The following is a 20,713-nucleotide window of genomic DNA, read 5'->3' as shown; positions in this document are numbered from 1 at the left end:
TCTTCCTTTACCCTAAGAATGATCCAACTGAAAATTGTCTAGGGCTCAAGATTCACTCCTTAACTTGGATTCAAAGAATTTCAAGCATCAACATTTACTTAGGAACACTTATACTCATTTTGCTGATTGATTGGGAGACTGAGGCCCAGAAAAGTAAATGCCTTGCCCAAGTTCCAGGCCTTCAAGCAGAGATCCAGGACCTGGACAAAGGCACTCAGCCCCTGAGGAGTCTGCCACCTGCTGGCTCTACAGGATGTCAACACAGAAGCAACACCAAAGAGAAGGGGCTTCACACAGACCACAGTTCTGGTCCCTCATTCTGGAGATTTTCAAATGTCATCTAAGCAACAGAATCCTCTTCCCACTCAGACAGACTTTTAATGAAAAGCTTTATAAAGATCCCCTATGTATTTAAAACATAAGTTCTACTCTGAGTGCCATAGGAAGGTGGGAGACCTGGTGTTTAACCCCAAGACTATGTATGGGGCTCCCCATGCTCCTCTCCAAGGAAGTCAAAGCCTGCTCAAAGCACAGCCTGTGAGCATCTGCACCATAGCCCAGGGTGTCTGTGCTCCCCACTCACTGGCCACCTTCAATTCTAACACCCAGCTCAAGCGCAGTTGAATCTTGACTCCTAGTCCATAGCAAGCCTTGGTCTACACTGCTATTCTGAAATCATCCCCTGGAAACAGCAAGACATGCTAACATGCTCAACACCTCATGTCATCCTCAGAATGGGGCACCATCCTGCAGGTGAGGATACAAAGACCTGAACTGCCTGCCTGCTTCAGGTCCTAGAGTGAGTAAGGAATGGCCCCATTCGCTCTTAAGTCCACATGTCCAATCTCAGAGGCTTCACACCAGGCTGCCCAGCTTCAGCTCTGTGTCCTTTGCTTTTGTGGTTTCACATCACATATCTGGCAGGTCATTTGAATCTCGTGTAAACTTTCACCAACTATAAACATCCTGGGCCCCACCTCAGACGCAAAGAATTAAAAGCTGGGGTTGTGAGTCATTACAGCCTGACATGATGACCCACTGTGACTACAGCACAAGACACAGCAAAAATGCCCAGGGTCATCCCAGACCTCTGTTTTGCCTCCCTCCAGCTCTGGGTACTGAAGACAAGTGACCCGGTCCCCAACAGCAGTGAACCCAGGCAGAACTTACTGTGTAGAGCTCATTGGTCACCTTCAGGAGCTCCTCATGCATCTGCAGGCCAATCTCCTTACTCTGAAATATGGAAGAACAAATGTCAACACACAGAAATGATGAATATTTGAGGAGATGGAAATGCAAATTTCATTATTACACATCGTATACACATATTGAATTATCATATTATACCTCATAAATATGTACAAATATTATGCATCAATTAAAAACTGGAAGTGTGGTACTGGTTATGGAACCTAGGTGTACCATTGAGAGGTATACCCCAGCCCTTTTATCTTTTTATTTTGAAACAGGGTCTCACTAAGTTACCCAGGATGGCCTTACAATCCTTGAGTAGCTGGAACTATAGACATATACACTGTGCCAGGCTTAATTTCTTTTGGTGGGGGAGGGCAGGGGTTACCAGAGATTGAACCCAGGGGCACATAACCACTAAGCCACATCCCCAGCCCTTTTTAATTGCTGAGGCTGACCTAGAACTTGCGATCCTCCTGCCTCAACCTCCTGAGTCACTGAGATTACAGGCATGTGCTACCATGTCCAGCTGGAAAAATGACTTCTTGGGCTCCTTCTTCTTACCCTACAGCCCAGTCTCTTAGCTTCTGGGCCTAGAACACCAAGAATTAGCTAAAGTTAGTTGTTTCTTACATCAGATCTGATCCGACAAATAGCCTAAAGCTCTGGGGGTGAAGTCTGTTTAGGTGCCTTTCTAACTCCAGTGGCTAAAAAAAGGGGACACATCTCAAAAGTGAAGTGCGCCAGGTGTGGTGGCACCCTCCTGAAACCCCAGCAGCTTGGGAGGTTGAGGTAGGAGGATCTCAGTTTCAAAGCGAAGTTCAGCAACTTAAGGAGGCCCTAAGCAACTTAGTAAGACCCTGTCTCAAAAAAAAAAAAAAAAAAAACATAAAAATGGTCAGGGGATGTGGTTCAGTGGTTAAGCCACCCTGGGTTCAATCCCTGGTACCAAAACAACAACAAAAGCAAAAAACAAACAAACAAAAACAAGCGGAGTCTTATAGAGCTAACGAGGGGTCTTCAACAATGTCCCTGCTTTCACAATGGTGCTCAAGGAACCCACCAGCTACCCCCACCTCTTATTCTCTGTGTTTCTCTGAGCCGTTCATTGCCTCAGTTTCCCCCTTGGCCTCTCCCCATGATGTGTGCCTTACCATTGCTGACTCCAGACTCTCCAACACCCTTCCACGGCCTCCTCTCAGTCCTCAGGCACACTAACATCTCTGACATTGCTTATGTATTTATTTTTATGATCTAATTTTTGTCATAAGTAATAAATACACATGGTGCAAGAAACTCCCAACAGCTGACAAGGTAAGAAGAGAAGAATTTCCCAGGTTCCCAGAACCCCTCCCAGAGGAACTATGAAAAGTTTCTTCTGATGCCTTCCAGAAACATTCCGTGGATATGCAAGCACACATTTGGATATCATATGTTCTCTTTTAACACAAATGGGAGCATACTATACAAATTTCTGCATCTTGCTTTTCTATCTAATGATATATCTGATAGATTTTTTTTATTGCAGCTAAGATAGCTCTTTCACACTGCTGCTTCCATATACCAGTGGCATCATAAAATTTAACCAGCTCTCTAGAGATGCACATTTAGGTTGCTTCCAGTGTCTTATCCTTGTCACTGTGCACAGAGGCAGGGATCCCTGTCAGTCAGGGACCCCATCCTAGAAGCAGCCCTGCTGGGAAAAGTCCTGCCTTCAGAATAACTCCAGCTGTGCCTTCTCAGCTCCTTCCCTACCTGGTTCCACCATAAGTCCCTGACATCAGAACACACCTCTCAGTGACCAGAAGCCATGTCACCATTGCCATAGGCCTCTCTTCTGGGTCCCATCTTACATAACCTTGAGCCCAAGTTCAAAGACTCTTATCTTCAACTGGTACAAACCAATATGGCTGTCCCCTCATTACATCAAAATTTAAGTATCCAAAAATGAACTCCTAAAACCAAACTCTCTTTATCTCCTCAATTTTGGCCAGTGGGATAATATTTTACTGGGCTTGTAGACTAGAACTTTTGGAATTGTCTGATTTTTTTTTTAATCTCTCCTCTTTAATTTTTCACTGTGTGCTGTTTTCAAACTGTCCAATCCTTTGTTATTAGTAGCAGGCAATGGGGTTTTCCTCCCTCCAATGGGAAGCCTTTCCTGCTTCCTAGTGAAGCCATCATTCCTCCAGCCCAGTTCTTACAGGGAAGCTGATCCCATCCCTCCCCCAAAATTCTGAATCCTTCTGTGTTGCTATAGTCCAGTGGTGAGTATATAACTTACCTGGGACAGAAGAAAAGGACTTACATGATCAAAGAGAAGGTTTTAGTCTTTCTATTTAGTGCTAGCAAAAAAAGCATGTAGCCCTGATTGCTACCAGCAGGCATCTTAGGACCAAAAGAGGAAGCTGTCTTAGGATGACAGAGCAAAAGGAATCTGACTCCTTTCATGACCTCCTGAGTAACTGATGGAACCAAAAACCCACAGCCTGCCTCCCAGTCTACTTTCACTTCTGTGGCTTTACTGGTTAGGCCACTGTAAGCTAGGGTTCTCTGTTACTTGCAGCCAAAAGCATCCTCAGGGATCCAGCCTCATTTCCCCCACCAGTTCCTGAAGTGAGCACATCATCATTACAGACCCAAGTCTCTGAAGCTGCATCTTAACAAAGTCCCCACAGCTTGTCTCCTTGAGTCGGTCATCCATTCTGCATGTCTATGCCAGAATTTCCTAGAAATACATTTCTCTGCACCCCTCCAAAGCCTCCCCAATGTACACAGGATCAAGTCCCAGTTCCTTGGCTTGACTCCTGAGCCTTGCTATGCTCGGCATAGGCCTGGTTCTGCAGTGGCGTGGGGTGGATTTGAGTCATAGAGACCTGGACTGGAGGTGAGGCTTTCATTCAGTGAACCTCTTGGCATCTCAGCTTCCCCATCTATAAAATGAGAACCTGTTTGTCTTTTCTGCATTTATGAGGGGAGGTGCAAACATCTTGCTTGTTTATTTGTTTTTTCACTCGTCCTTTGTTTCCCCTGCTGGAATGTAAGCCCCATAACACAAGGAGACTTTCTCTCAGATCTCCCAGATGCGCTAAGTAGTGCAGGCAGACAGTCCTGAGCTGAAAAGTGTCCTTCAGGCATGACCTTCCAAGATAAGATGACATCCTTCTGGGTGTGACCTCATTCAAAGACTGTTAAGTATGGGGCATAAGACTTGCTTCTCCGGTCTCAGTTCTGAAGGGTCATTCCCTCGTTAGAATGCCCCATAGGGCTGACTAAGGTTTCTAGTTAGGCCATCTGCTTTGCACTTGACCTTCCCATCTCCCTGTCCCTTTCCCCACACTTCCAATGGGTTACCCCACAATGGCTCCCCAGCCATCCTAGATGATAAATTCAGCTGTCTCAGAGTGTGCTTCCTGGCACCCATCTGCAACATCTCACTGCCACATTCCTGCATCCCTGCAATGCTATGGAGCTTGTCGCAGAGTGGACGGATGCTCATTAAATGTTTATTGAATGAATCTGTAAGTGAATGAAGGGACAGTTCCTCTAAGCCTTGGTTTCTTTATTTGTCAAAATGGTGTGATATCACAGGTGTCATGGAGTCCCTGTGAGGTTGTAAAAAGAGAGCACAAATGGCAACACGTGGCACAGTATGGGGCACAAATGATGCGCCTGAGAAAATGCAGAACAGAATGAATCAATACCCATGAGGTGCCAGTGAGGAGACTAGGAAGCTGTCCAGAGAAGGGAAGACATACAGTCAAATCTTTTATTAACTCTTCCCTGAAGAATCTCCCAGTATGGTGGGGAAGAAAGTCAAGAACACACCTTATTATAAGGCAGGAGGCAGAAGGGAAGTCCAGGAATGCAAGAGATAGTGATAGAGAGGTGTGCTCCCAGAACCATCCCACCTTGCATGGATGACCAGAGACAGCCTTCGAGATAGCAGAAAGAGGAGAGGGAGACAAAGAAAAGGCAGGAGACTGGGGATGTAGAAAGAGTGGCTTGCAAAGAGAGGAGGAGATAAGTAGGAAAGGAAGACTGGGCCAGATGGTGGAGTCTGACGGAGCACTGGCTTACTTCAGAGCAGAACTGAAGGTTCTGTGGTCAAAGACCATGATGTTCAGATGTTCAGGGTTGTGCTTCATGAAGATGCAAACATCGGTATACGGAGGGTGAACTAGAAGGTTAGTCAGCTTTTCTTTGTTGTGACCAAAGTATCTGATAAGAACAATGTTTCGTTCTTTTATTTTATTCTGGTTCATGGTTTCAGAGGTTTAGTCCATGGTTGGCTGAGTCCGCTGTTCTGGGCCTAATATCAGGTAGAATATCATGGCGGAAGGGTGTGGTACAGGAGCACTGCTCTGCTCATCACAGCCAAGAAGTAGAGAGAGAGAGGGGAAGGGGCTGCAGGGAAGATGAACCCTTCCGGGGTGTGTTCCCAGTGACCCACCTCCTCCAGCCACACCCCAACCGCCTGCAGTTAACACCCAGTCAATCCATTCAAACAAGGATGGACTGATTAGGTTACAACCCTCCAAATCAAAACCGTTCACCTCTGAATATTCCTACATTAACATAGGAGCTTTTGGGGGACACCTCATAGCCAAACCATAACAAATGGGGTGGGGCTGTGGGTCTGTTCTTGTGTTTCCTCAACAGGACTATAGGCCACCAGATGGAACCTGCCTGAGTCTCTGCTCATCAACCTCCCCACACCCAGCCCGGGGCTGGCCACAGAGCAAATGCTCAGTGAGGAGCCACTGAGCTACACAGGACTCAAAGGCGTTATTATTTTATGGTTGGGAAGGGAAATATTCTAAATAACAGTTCCCAAAACTACTGAATGAGGAACCCCAAACATTCCACCAGGAACAGAAGGCCAAAACCCTGATCTCTAGCAGGCTACCACACCCGGCCCTTGGGGACCCAAGTGACAGCATATGAGCGCTTGTTGCCCAAGTTTTTCTAATTACCTTCCTGCCTCCCAAGGTTGGAGGTAGCACGCAGCCTCCTGGCTGCATAGGAAGCATGTGGACAGTGAAAACGTCTACACATCAGGTTGAAGAAGGTTTGGTGAGGCAGCCATGGCTCCCTGAGGTTGCAAACAGGCCTGTAAGATGAGACTCACCAACCTCAAGACCAGGCACCATGATGGCAGGTGCCTGCAGTTCTCTTCAGTGTCTGTCTCCTACCCACAACTAAACCCAGTTAACTTACTTAGGGACAGATAACTCCGTGTCACGGGAGTCATGCTCTGTATGGCAGGATGTTCAGCGGCATCCCTGGCCTCTTCCCATTCGATACTGGCATCTTGCCCTATTCACATCCCCAAATTATCTCCAGACATTTTAAAACGTTCCCTAGGGGACACAGTCACCCCTCAGTGAGAAATACTGCTTTAGACCAAGGCCTGCAAGTGGCAGCTTTGTGGCTTGCAGATGTGTTTTGCCTGGCTATTCAGTGCTTTTAGAAAATCTAAATATTTCCCTAGCATTTAAAAATCAGGAAAGTTCTCTTGTAAGTTCTTATTTTTTTGAAACAAGGTATTATCTTTTTCTCTATTCTTTATTGGTGCATTATAGTTGTACACAATGGTGGGATTTGTTGTTACAAATTTGTACATGCATACAATATAACAAAATAACTTGGTTGATATCATTTCCCAGGATTACCCCTTTTTTCTCTCTAGCTTCCATATATGAAGGAAAATATATGACCCTTAATTTCAGAAGCCCTGATTTTCAATATCTCTGGAAATTCCAGGTGACCCCGCATTCTGAGCCACTGTTTCAAGATGGTGGCCCCTTTGGAGAGAGCTTGTGCTCTTCAGCTGGCCACTGGACCCAACACCTGGGCCCTCCACCTGGTCATGCCCTCCATCTGACCCATGGAAATATTTGAATAATGACCCAGAAAGCAGGGGTATCTCTCAGGTGAGGGACTGGCCATCTCTATCTTCTGGTGCCCATTAAAGATGACAATCCTAGACCTGCTAAATCAGAACATCTAAGTGTGCCTCTTCAGCAAGTATTCTTGCATCCCACCATTTGAGAGCCACTGGTGAGTCTGACTCCTGAAATCGAGTCCTGTTGCATCATAGCAGACTCAATACCATGGCCCATACAGATACACGGTGCACCCTGAGCCCATCCTTCTGCCTCCACTGTCTCCTCCTGTGCCAGTAGCTTTGATTTCATTCACACACGCTTACTGAATACAGAGTAGATAACAACCTTAACCAGGCACCAAAGACACAAAGCTAAAGGAGACATTGTTCCTGCTCTAAAGTATCATTTTAGCAGCAGCAGTTAGCATTTATGGAGAATTTTCCATTTGTTGAATATTGTCCAATATAATGTATAATTCCATACATTATCTAGTTTCAGACTTTAAGGTAAATACTACTAACAACCCCATTTGGCTAACACAGGAGAGCTTGAGGTTCAGAAGAATTGAGCAACCTGTCCAATCATGCACAGTCAGAAAGTGGCAAAGCCAGGATTCAGATTTTGGTTGGTCTGATTTCGAAGGTGACACTCAGGGTGACTTACTATGGTCTGCTTCCTTAGGGCCTAGTGCACATACACACAGATGAAAAGAAGCCATTGCAATGATGTAATGGAGATAAGTCCAGGTGACAGGGAAAGTGCCAAGAAGGGTAAGCCCCCTTGTCACTGCCTACCTGTCTGATGTACTTTCTCACCATCTGCACAGGAATCTGCATCCCTGGTCCTTGTCCCCGCTTACAAGCAGGTGTAGTCCTCTTTGTCCCATCTTCCCTGCTAAGAACAAACCAGCCATGATGGTCCTCTCTTACGTCTCCCTTCCTCCTCCTTCTGCTAACAGAAAATGAGGTGTGGGTGGGACTGGCCCCTGCCTACCTGGCCATACAAGATGGTTCACCAGGCAAGAGACTGGGCCTCACTAGGGTACTCCAGTGCCTTGTCTCCAGAGAGAGAAATATGTCCCAGGATGATCCAATAAAGAATCTTTCCTGGAAGTCTTCTCCTAACCATACTTGTAGAGCACCTCTGCTTTGGGACTGCTGAACCAGGATACAGGAACCCTCTTTGTTTCCCACAGCTACCGTGCCTATCACAGGAGAGGTCAGGGCCTGGGAGGGGCGGGTCTGGATCAAGTGATGTCAAAACAAGATCTACCTATGGACCTTTTCTACAGGAGCCAATAAATTTTCATGATGATTTACTTGAAAGAATTATAAGTACATAATCTGTACTCATGTCAGTCCCAAGATACCAAAATAGGGCTGGGGTTGTGGTTCAGTGGTAGAGCGCTTGCCTAGCATGTGTGAGGCACTGGGTTCAATTCTCAGCACCACATATAAATAAATAAAATAAAGGTCCATTGACAACTAACAAAAAAAAAAAATTTTTTTAATGATACCAAAACAGCCAGTGAGTGAGACAATCTTCAAAAAGTCCCCCAGTAGGCATTAGCAAAAGGACTGATCCCCAAACAATCAGAACATAAACTCCTTAAAGGACAGAGCCTGGCTTCTGGAACTCTTTCCACTGCTTCCTATAATGCCAACCATAACAGAAGGAGCCCCATAAATGTCCCTGAATGAGTTCACGGATGTGCAGATGTAGTACAAAACTAGAGAGCAGTAAAAGGTGACCTTTACCTTTGACCTTTACTTCTTTGCCAAAACAAACATTAAGTCAAGCCAAGATGGGACCAGCAGACAAAATTTTTCTTTACATAGAGATCCTGAGTGAAATCAGCTCCTTTATGATGAAAATCTTGCCATATGTGACTTGATTTAGTTTTCAATACAGGGTTAATTATGCTTTTGAAGGAAAACTCTCAAAAACCTTACTTTGGGTTCCATCCCCAGCACTACCCTCTCCCTCAGAAAACCTTACTATAAGCCCTAGAACTTAATGAACTATATTTGAAAAGTCATATCTGTATCCCCCACAAACTAACTCAAAGATGGGTCACTACGATGCTGAAATTATTCTCTATGTTACAGTCTGGTTACTAGACCCCTCCAAAACTCATGTTGAAACTTAATCTCCAAAGTCAGATGATTATGGTATTTGGAAATAATTAGAATTAGATGAGGTCATGAGGGTGGGGTGCTTGTGATGGCATTAGTGACTTTTTAAGAGGAGAAAAGACCCCAGCTAGTACCACCTGCTACCTCACCACATGATCCCTGTACCATCTCAGGACTCTGCAGCAAGAAGGTCTTCAGTAGATAAGCTCCCTCGATCATGGACCTCACAGATCCAGAAGTATGAGCTGAATAAACCTTTATTCTTTATAAATTACCCAGTCTGTGGCATTCAATTATAGCAACAGGAAACAAATTACACCAATACTTAAAAAATAAAACTATCTTAAAATATTGGGTTTAATGACAAGGCTCCTCCCTGCTTCATTTCTCAAAAGGAAACCATTCTAAACAATCCTTTAGAACAATTTCAGGCAGCAAGTAAGGTGGGTGTCTTAGTTTAGTCTCAATTACTCATGACTATCCTCTCTTCTGTCTCATCAAGCCCTGCTACAGCCTGGCCTGATCCTCTTTGCTCACTCTGTTTGAGTAGATGTTCTCATGTTGGGGAATTTCCTAGTTCTAGGGTTCCAATCAAACAATAGGAAACACAAAGTCTCTGTCTCTTTCATTCCCAACAGATCCCTCCTCTGCTTTTCTATACTCTGGCTTGTTTTGTTCATCAAAATCACAAAACTTAAGACCCACAGATGTTCCCTGTTTAAATCTATGATGTGTATATGCACTGGCCAGTTCCCAAAGCCATTGTGATTTTATTTCCAAAGCAAAGGCTTAAAATCACGTCTAGAGGGAGCAGTTCTCTCCAACCCATCCTGGAAGGTCAGCGCACCCCTGAACATAGCAGCTTCAACCACCAAGCAGCTAACTCCACCTCCTAGATGTGTCTTAAGTCACCAATAACTAGGCTGTTTCCTATTGCTACCCCTTGCCTTTAAACATCCTCAGCCCAGTTTTTGCCTGATATCCAACCCAATATTTGTTTTTATTCCCCTCTCCCTTCCATTTTTTTTCTTTTCCCTGCTCCTGGACACCCTTTCTGTGGCTTTCAAGACTGATGTATGTCTCCTTCTGCTGCAACTCCAAACGGATGGCAATTACTCATTCCTGCAAAAAGCTGGAAATAGATTTGAGTCCCAAACTCTTCCTCTTCTTGCCAGGACTGGCATGTCAGCCTGCAGGGAAGCAGGAAGGCCTTGGACATACTTGGCAGTGGGGGGCCATGGGACACCCACCCAGGAGCCTGGCAGTGTGCTGCAGCGATGAGCCCAGCCTCATGCCTTCTTCCCTCCTTCCCTGCAACTACTCCCACCATCTCTTTGGGACCTTCTTCACTCTGAAAACTCCATTTTCAGAGTCACTTAAACACAGGCCTGAAAAATCCAAGGAAATCTTGGAATGGCTATGAACAAGTGACTTGATATGGTCAGGATAGGAATTCCTGGAATTTCTACCAATAATACTAAATATTACTATTAGGAATAATACTTGTAATCATTGTTAACAAGAATGCTAGTACTATAAGTAATAATGTTTACCATTATGGAAAATAACAATAAGAGCTACTGTTTCTTGATTCTATAGCATGTGCTGGGCCAACACTAACTCCTTTCTTAAATGGTACCTATTTATGGCAGGCACTGTTATAGACTCTGCTTTGAAGATTAGAACACGGAGGGTCAGGAAAGGGGAGTAATGTGCCCAAGGTTATAGGGCTAATAAAGGTGACGTTCTCACCTTTTTATGGCAGGCACTGTCATAGACTCCACTTTGAAGATTAGGACCCAGAGGGTCAGGAAAGGGGAGTAATGTGCCCACGGTTATAGGGTTAATAAAGGTGACATTCTCAACCATTCCACTCTGTTGCCTCCACTGGGAAAGCTGGAACTCTTAAGAGCCTTTCCTTTTGTTTTCCCCAAAAAACATTTAAAAATAATTCTAACACATGTATACTCCTCCGCCTTGGTATAGAAAGCATAATGGTATTTACAAGGCTCTGTGTTAGATCATCGTGAACATCAGATAACAACCAGTGCTCGGTGCCATTCTGCAGAATCTCCTGCTACTGGTGACCAAGTCCCCACCCTACCCCTGGCTGTGTCTGGCAGAAGGAGATGGAGTGGAATGCTGGGCTAGGCTCATCTTTCTTTATTATGTCCTCATAGCGGCATACTTTTTTTTTTCCTTTCTCCGTTTTGTCTTGTTTTTGCCCTGAATCTCTTATAGATTCGGAGATAATGGCTGAGGGTGGGGCAAGAGCCTGCCTGTTGTGGGGAGTATGACAAAGCCAACTTTCTGAAAAACCAAGATCTACAAAAATCTGAAGCTTCTCAGTTTCGAGCTTTCTCCCTCTCTATGTTATCTTCAAGGTGACTGCGGATGTTGTTAGGCTTATTTGTTCCGTGCATGCCTGGAATTCCAGCTGCTCAGGAAGCTGAGGCAGGAGGATCACAAGTTCAAAGCCAGCCTCAGCAAAAGCGAGGCACTAAGCAACTCAATGAGATCCTGTCTCTTCAAAATAGGGATGGGGATGTGGCTCAGTGGGCGAATGCCCCTAAGTTCAATCCCCAGTACCAAAAAACAAAAACAAAAAAAAACACCATTGATCGTTCATTGCTGCTGAATCACTGACCTAAGACTTTGATCCCTCATCATTTTATAATCTTATCTTCTGTTTTACTTACTTTGTGGACAGGATATGAATAAGGATGGTACTGGCATTTCAAAAATGTTTCTACCCATGTATTCACCACCTTCCCACCCTGCCATTCATTCACTCATCCATCCATCCACCCAGTCACCTACCCACTAATCTACTCAAGCATCTCTCCATCCATCCATCTATCCATCAACCTGCCATCTATCCATGCACTCAGCCGTCCATCCATCCACCAATCCATTCATCCACTCACCCATCTACCCATTCATTTATTCATCTATGAATCCATCCATTCATTCACCCATCAACCTGATATCCACCTGTTCACTCATCCTTCCTTTCTTTCCATTCCCATACCAACCTCCTGTAACCCACACCCCACCCTGGTTACCTTTCATCACTAATATGTATATAAGTACATATATATATATATATATAAACATGTAACTGCTCTCTCTCAGTCTAGCATCTCTCCTTTAAAAGCCATCAAATGCATATGTCAAATTAGTCATCCTTCAACTTGGCTCTGATCACTTCATTCCCTATTCAAGAATTTTCGATGGATCTCTAATGTCTAGAAAATACAATCCAGTTCTTCACTCTGACACCCAAAGGCCTCCTTGACCCATCCCAACATACCTTTCCTTATTTTTACCCTTAATCTCAATTCTGCAATATCTAAACCATGCATAAAAGAGAGTGAACACCCATGAACACACCACCCAAATTAGATTATTATTAAGAGTTTGGCATTTTTACTTCAAACCTATTTTTAGGAAGCAAAATGCTAAAGGTGCAGTTGAATTATACAGTGTATGTATTATACAGTCTACATTTGTATAATGTAGGTGTCTGAAAATATGAATAATATAAACTGTTCTGTGTCTTCCATTTTATAAAAATACCATACTTTACTCTTTTCTTGTCTAACAGTATGCTTGCATCTTTTATCCACATTGATACTGAGAGATGTAGTTCCTTCACCTTGACTATTGCATAATATTCCATTGCATGACTATGTGCAGCTTATTTAAATACTGCAAAAATATCCTCGTACAAAGTTTTGTGTGTACAGATAAATTAGAATATCATTTTGCTGTTTTTGTTTTGGTTTGTTTGCTCTAGGGATTTAATCCAAGGCCTCAGGCATACTGGGCAAATTCTCTACCACTGAGCCACACCTCAACCCTTTTTATTTTTTATTTCAAGACAGGGTTTTTCTAAGTTGCAGAGGCTGGCCTCAAACCTGCAATCCTCCTGCCTCAGCATTCTGGGTATCTAGGATTACAGTTGTACACCACCCAGCTCCGGAATATCTTTAGGTTATACTTAGAAGTGAAATTGCTGGATCACAGTCTGTCACTCTTCCTTCATTGTTCTTTAACTGCCTAATTGTTCTCTGAAGGAGATGGATCCATTTACATGTTTATGGAATATATAAGAGTGCCTGAGGCTTGGGTTACCCTCTTCTGATTTCCAGTAAGTAAGAGCATCTTTTCTTATATCTTTGATCATGTAAGTTTCATTTTCTGTGACTCACACATTGATACATCTTACCCATGTCTCCATGGGATTGTTTGCCCTCTTATTAATTTGTAGAAGCTGATTTTATATTCTGGGTATTAACCTTTTGTTAATTTTATGCAACCAAATATTTTCTATTTATTGAGTCATCTCTTTATTTTTGTTGTTGTATAAAAGATTTTTTTTATTTTTATATAATAGAATTTATTGGGCTGGGGCTATAGCTCAGTGGTAGAGCACTTGCTTTGCACAAGTGGGGCAGTGGGTTCCATCCTCAGCACCACATAAAAAATAAATAAAGATATTATGTCCATCTACAACTAAAATTTTTTAAAATAATTTATCAATATTTCCTTTATGAGTTGTGCTTTTAAAAATTGTTTTCTTTAGACAACCTGTTCTACCCCAAAGGTAGAAAATCCTATACTTTCTTCCAAAAGTTTCAAAGTTTTGCTATTTAACTTTTAGCACTTTAATAATCTATGTAGAAAATATTTTTGTGAACTAATACAGAGGCTTTTGTCTTTTCCATATTAAAAAAGTGTGTGTGTGTGTGGTGTGTGTGTGTGTGTTGTAGTGTGTGACTAAAATTAGTTCCTGCAGATAATAAGCAAATTACAACCAACTGAATCAGCCCATCTACTAAATAGTCATTTTCCCTTTGATTTTTAATATACCACTTCCATATCCCACATTCTCAGATATGAAGGTTTCTGCTGCTGGGATTTCTGTTCTGTTTCACTGATAAGTTGGTCTAGCCATGCTCTAGTATTATCTGTTTTAGTGACTACCACTTCAAATCTTGATATTTGATAAGGTCAATGCCCAAAAATACCAAAAGAAAAAAGCATGCACGCGCATGTATGTGTGTGTGTGTGTGTATTTTATATATATATATATATAAAATATATATATGTATATATGTGTGTTTTATATATATAATATATATGTACATAAGGATATATATGTGTATATGTATATATATATGTTTGTGTGTATTTAAGGATATAGATGTATAAGGATATTATAAGGATATAAATATATACATACATATATACATATGTATGCATCCTTATAAACCCAATTTTCTTATTATGATACAATAAAGTTAGAAATTAAAAATAAACAGAAAGGTTTAAAGAATCTTTGAGACTTAAAAAAAATAATTTTGAATGATTCATGGGCAAAGAAGAAATGACAACAGGAACTATGAAATACTTATACATGAATGACAAGGATAGCATCCCTTATCAGAACTTCTGGGATATGAATAATTTGTAGCGTCAATGGCATTAATTTTCAATCATTCTTGTTTTCTAATATATGCATTGAAATGATATTTTCTAATTGGATATGGGTGGCACATAGGAACATTATTAACTTTTGTATATTAATCTTACAAGCAGCCACCTTGCTGAATTCTCCTCAGGAAGGATGATTTGCTGTTAGATTTTGGTAAGTGCCCTTTATCAGGCTATGGGAGTTCCTTTTTATTTCTAATTTGCTTAGAGTTGTTGTATCAAGTGGTGAAAAATTAGAAGCACGCCTTTTAAAAGTCAAGGTGGCTCTTTCCTACAAACTGTACTGGCTAGAGGTTCCAGTCAATATAATAAGGCAAGAAAAAGAAGTAAAAGGTTATAAAAGAAAAGACAAGACTACCAAGATCCAGAGGTCACTGGAGAGTGGATTCCTGAACTTCTTTTCTTATTTCTGATCTTTTAACTTGTGCACCCTGAATAAAATCATCCTTCCATCCTATCTCCCATCTTAAGTTGTGCTACATTCCTTCTCAAGTCCCAATAATCATCCTTGTAAAGCTTAATGTTTATTGACTGTTTACTGTGTACCAGGAAGGCATTTCATGTTTGTTTTTTTTTTTTTTAATTTTAAAACAACCAAATGAAGGAGATTACTATTAGCTCCACATTGAAAATGATGAAATGCAGAGTTGAAGGATTAGGTCCAGTTTGCACGGCAGGAAAGTGGCGAAACAGAACTGTAACCAGAATTCATCCCTAACGCTAGCCTCTGCTCTAGAATGTCTACCTCTTCACAGTAGGGGACCCAGACTTGTCTACCCACTGGCCTTCACTTTGGTCTAGCCTCTGTCTTCCTTTTCTCTGCATATCTGTTGAGGATGCTGTCATGCCCTGCTGAGATACCCTGCAGGACTGGAGAAATTACTCCCAAGAAGCATTGCCAACGGACACCCCTGGCTGTCAGCTCTCTTTGGAACTGCCACTGCTGAAGTGGCATCTGCCCAAGCCCTCACCCGCTCCTAGAGGCAGCCCACATCCAATGACCAATCAACAAGAGTGTAAGAGCCCAGCCTCCTGGCCACACTCAGAACAGCTCCCCAGGGAGTCAGCTGAGGCCTCCCTTACAGCCCAACTTCTGCACTTGCCTCCTCCTGCTTCCCTCCCTCTTCTTTTGTATGTAGGATCCCAAGAATCCATCCTGATATACCCCAGCACCATACACTCTGAGAGTAGGCTTCCCAGGGACCCTGAGCTGTGACAGACCCTTATCTTTCCAGACTCACTGCAAATGCTGCCTCCAACATCAAATGTTCCCCTAACCTCCCCAGGTTCTCCTCCCTCTAAATAAACTTTGATGGTGAAAACCATCCCTCATGGCTGCATTTGAATGAATCACTGCTTTGCACCTATCTTGCCTTCTACACTATGCTGTGAGATCCCTGAGGAAGGACATTGTGTCTGATCCATTTCTCTTTCTTTTTTCATCTGCCTTTACCATCCAAGTATGGACTGTGGAGTCTGACAAATCTGGATTCCAATCTGTTTCCATGTTTATCAGTGTCAGTTTCCTCATCTGTAAAATGAGGATAATGACAGCATCTTCCTATTAGATTTGAAGAATTAAATGTGTACGAAATGCTTATTAGCCCAGGGCCTGGCACATAGTAAGCACTCGTTAATTCTTTGTTTGCTATAACTGTTTATCTACTGTCGTGCTAGCACCAATATGTTTGTTGAATGAGCTGGGAATTCTGCTGAAGCCCAGCTTAGCTGGCTTATCTCCCTAGGAGACAGCGGAGATGGACTGGAGGTTTCTCATCCCTGGGCAGTTTGCCCACTTGCTTCTCTCCCCACACCCTGCTGCAGGCCTCATAGCTAGACCCTCCAGCTTGCAAACCCTCACCAGTTCCTACAAGCAAAAAAGTGAAAAATAAACTTGGCTTTGAATCCAAGGCCAAGGGTGCTTTTGATCTCTGTTACAAAGCAAGGCAATTATTGGACACAAAAGCCCTGATTTATTTATGAAATGCAATGGACATCTTTGAGGCGGGAACGAGAAAACTCACTCAAGACCAAGTCCTTGTTGCCACAATCTGAATGGCTGCTTTCAAACACAAACCCCCCGAATGCCCTCTCTTCTCTGCTAAGAATCTTTCCTCATTAGCGCTTCGCTGGAACACCATGGCTTTCAACAATCAAATTCACATCACGGCCAGGGCAAGTAATTAAATTCTGCAGGCATCAGAGCATAGAGTAATGGATGGCTATTGTTAGGGATTCTGAAGAAAACAGAATGAGGCTGGAAATGGAACGGGCGTCAATGCCCAGTCTCAGAAATGGTGAGGGGTGGGAAGGAAGGGCAAGTGAGGTGCCCGTGGAAACTCCCAGCTGCTGGACCACATGGGGCGGTGGATTCAGTACTGTGCCTGGAGTCAAAAAGCTGGGTTGGGGCTAGACTCTGCACTCACCGGGTGTGAGCCTTGGTTTCCTCATCTGTAAAAATAAGGCGGTTGGACTAGATAAGCCATTCTCTGTGTGTGGCCCCCAACAGACAGCATCAGCATCTCCAGGGAATTTGCTAGAAATGCAGATTCTCAGGCCTCGACCCCCCGACCTACTGAATCAGAAACCATGCGGGTGGAGCCCAGCAATCTGCATTTAACAAGCCCTCCAGGGATTCTAATGCATGCTAGAAGTATAAGACCCACTGATAATGTTTAGAGATGAGGCCATAAACTTAAACGCATAAAGGGCTGGAGAGGTAAAACAAAGGAGCCAAATAGGTATAGGACACGAGGTGACAGCAGGGAAGGTGGGCAGTGGAGAGAGCATGCCCAGCTTGATGGAAATGGCAGCTACTTGGCTCCAGCTAATGACTGACTAGTATCAGCCCATGTGGCTGTGGTATTGCCAGAGTTTCTGATGTTGTCAGAGACACCAAAAAACCCTGGTTTTATTTTTTTTTATTAATTAATTTTTTTGTTGTTATAATTAGTTGTACTGTGCTCTTGCCTTTCTCTAGGACCCTAAACTCCCAAACTCTTTTTCCCACTTGGCAGACTCCTATTCATCCTTCAGTGCCCAACTCCACAGTCACCTCCACTGTAAAGTCATTCTCAACTCTCCACCACACTTTCTACCTGTCCTCTAAGAAGACAGAGAGGATTCAAACCACAAGGCCAAAGAACTGACCTGTAGAAGAAGGTGACACAGACATGGAAAAGTTACAAACAGTTTTTTAAAATATTTTTTAGTTGTAGATGGACATGATACCTTTATTTTATTTATTAATTTTTATGTGGTGCTGAGGACTGCTTCACATGTGCTAGGCAAGTGCTCTACCACTGAGCCACAACCACAGCCCCACAAAATAGTTTTGATCCCAGAGAAGGAATTAGAGCCACTTGGAACAGTTATCCTCTGACTGCTTAAGTATTGCTGAAACAAGGATATCAATCCCATTTGATTAGAACATAAGAAAGTTTTTAAATAACAAATATTTTTTAAAAAACATAGGATTCTTAGCAACATTAAAAAAATAATTGGTACAAAAATACCTGAAGGTTTTAGGTGACTGAGACTTCAGTGTCAATCATGAAATAAAACTATCATCAAAAAGGCAAATGTCAGTTGGTGCACACTTATAGTTTCAGCTACTTGGGAGAATGAGGCGGGAGGATGGCTCAAGCCCAGGAGTTGGAGGCCAGCCAGGGCAACACAGCAAGGAAAAAAAACAAAAGACGAACATCTTCTTAGGTCTCATTATTAGAAATGAATTGTCTAGGCAGCCCTGTTCCATTCTCAACTGGTCAGCCCTTCCTGGAGAACTGTGATTGCTTCTGAATATTAACTTGCACACATCAGAGAAGACCCAGCAGGTGGAGAAGGTGTATGTAAGGAACCTGGAACGTTTGCCCTGTTTGTTCACAAGCAAGAAAGACCTGGGTGGGTGGCCATGATTTCCATCTTTAAGTAACTGATAGATTTCAATGTGGGTTGGTCCATGTGACCCTCAAGGGTATGAGCAGAACCTGTGAGAAAATTTGGAATGGAACCATTTGACCCAATTATTCCACTCCTTAGTTTTTACCCAAAGGACTTAAAATCAGCATACTATAGTGACATAGCCACATCAATGTTTATAGCAGCTCAATCCACAATAGCTAAGCTATGAAACCAACCTAGGTGCCCTTCAACAGATGAGTGGATAAAGAAAATATGGTATATATACACAATGGCATATTGCTCGGCCATAAAGAAGAATGAAATTATGGCATTTGATGGTAAATGGATGGAACTGGAAAATATCATGCTAAGTAAAATAAGCCAGTCCCAAAAAACAAAGGTTAAATCTTCTTCTGATATGTGGATGCTAACACATAATAAGGGTGGGGGAAGGAAAAATAAAAGTCCACTGGATTGGGCAAAGGGGAATGAGGGAAGTTTGGGGGATAAGAATGAATCAGACACAACTTTCCTATGTTCACATATGAATACACGACCAGTAAAATCCCACATCATGTACAGTCACAAGAATGGGATACAGATTAGAATAAGTTATACTCCATGTATGTATAATAGGTCCACTGTCATGTATATCTAAAAAGAACACACAAAAATAAATAAGAAATTAAAAATTAGGAGAAAGAAACACCATAAAATTTTCTTTCAACATTGGGAGCAGTTTCTATTGATCACAGTTGTCCCCAAATGAAATCAGCCATCCTGAGAAGTAATGAGCACCATTTGTTCAGGGACATCTAACAGAAGATGATAAAAAACCTGGAACAGACAGCCTTTTGGATGTCAATTGTTTCACCTCTCCCTTCTTCTTATAAGGGCACCCCCTCTTTTTCCTGGAGACCCCTCACCCGTTCTCAGTCTCATGGGTCAGTGGAGTTGAGTGTACCTCTGGCCGAGGGTAGTCATCTTTCCCAAGTGCATTGCCTCTCTCTGGCTGCAGGTATGCCTTCACAAACACTCACATAATGGTGCTGGGTCAATCAGAGCCCCAAAACCTAATTCTGGGAAAAGGAACTTGAAGTAGGTAGGATGAAAGACTGGAACTGCAAGGGGTCATTTGGTCATGGGGATGGATTAGCTTGAAAAAGTCCCTCTGCTCTCAAAAAATGAAAATAGGAAATTGGAGCACAGTTGCCGACTGAGTTCTGATAACACCCTGTGTTTTCCAGAAGCCCCCAACCCTGAATCTCATCCCCTAAGAGCTGGCAAGTTCTCTTTTCTCCTGAGAGCAGGTTGAGCTGGATTTCTCTTGTCTGCAACCATAAGAGTCCTGATCATTCTGTATGGCCTCTACGATCTGGTGCAGTTTCATTTTGCTGTGGCTGACCCACATCTCCCATTTGAAACAGCTCTAGGAGCATGAGCTTCTAGAATGTGAAGAGCCGCCTCTATTCATCAGAGCAAGTAGAGAATCACAGAGAGGTAGGCAGTTAAGTCAGGCAGATCCTACATCTTCATTTCTGTTTCCTCGGTGAGAAACAGGCTCGGAGAGACTTGCCCGCTGGTAGTGAGTAAAAGGCAGCCCTGAGAGACACTCCAAAAGCTCAGCCACATGGATAAGAGGGGCCAAAAGCCACAATGTCTGGGTTCTCCTTGAAGATGCCCAAAGCTTTCCCTCCTCACCTGTAAGATGGGGTGAATGTGGATCCCCTTCCCCAATCTGACCAGAGCCAGGCCTCCTTGGAGGTTCCGAGGAACCCTGGGTAAATAAAGTATATGGGCCTCAGTTCCCAGGTTATATATAACTGAAGCCACACAAAAGGGCTGCACTGTGCTCAATCTGTTAGCCAGGCTCTGGTTCCAGCTTTCCCACCTACAGTGGCTGGGTCTTTCCTTTGTTCTACAGGCATAGGCCTGGGTAACAAGGCACCCAGAAGCTCAGCTGTAGACATTTTTTTTTTTTTTTATTATTTTCCACCCTGTTAACCTCCATTACCAGTCAGGCTCTTGTCAGCCTAAATGAGAACTGAAAAGATTTATCTCACTTGTCCTAGGGCTCAGCTCAGGAAAAAGAGC

The 20,713-nt window shown here is 43.1% G+C and overlaps 1 protein-coding gene across 5 annotated transcripts in view; it reads right to left on the bottom strand.

Annotated features, from left to right (window-relative positions):
* Window positions 1-20,713, bottom strand: part of Srgap3 (SLIT-ROBO Rho GTPase activating protein 3) — a 238,146-nt gene that overhangs the window by 75,169 nt on the left and 142,264 nt on the right. For all 5 annotated transcript variants that reach the window (XR_007106241.1, XM_047534586.1, XM_047534587.1 and 2 more), the window contains exon 4: window positions 1,171-1,233. Coding sequence is in view for 4 of the 5 variants with exons in the window: in XM_047534586.1 (XP_047390542.1) it covers window positions 1,171-1,233 (63 nt within the window). In the remaining variant the exon portion in view is untranslated. The remainder of the gene's footprint in view (window positions 1-1,170; window positions 1,234-20,713) is intronic.

Source organism: Sciurus carolinensis, chromosome 19 (assembly GCF_902686445.1).
Source record: "Sciurus carolinensis chromosome 19, mSciCar1.2, whole genome shotgun sequence".
Taxonomy (NCBI): Eukaryota; Metazoa; Chordata; class Mammalia; order Rodentia; family Sciuridae; genus Sciurus; species Sciurus carolinensis.
Note: the sequence above shows the minus strand (reverse complement) of the source record. Positions and strands in the feature narration are given on the sequence as shown.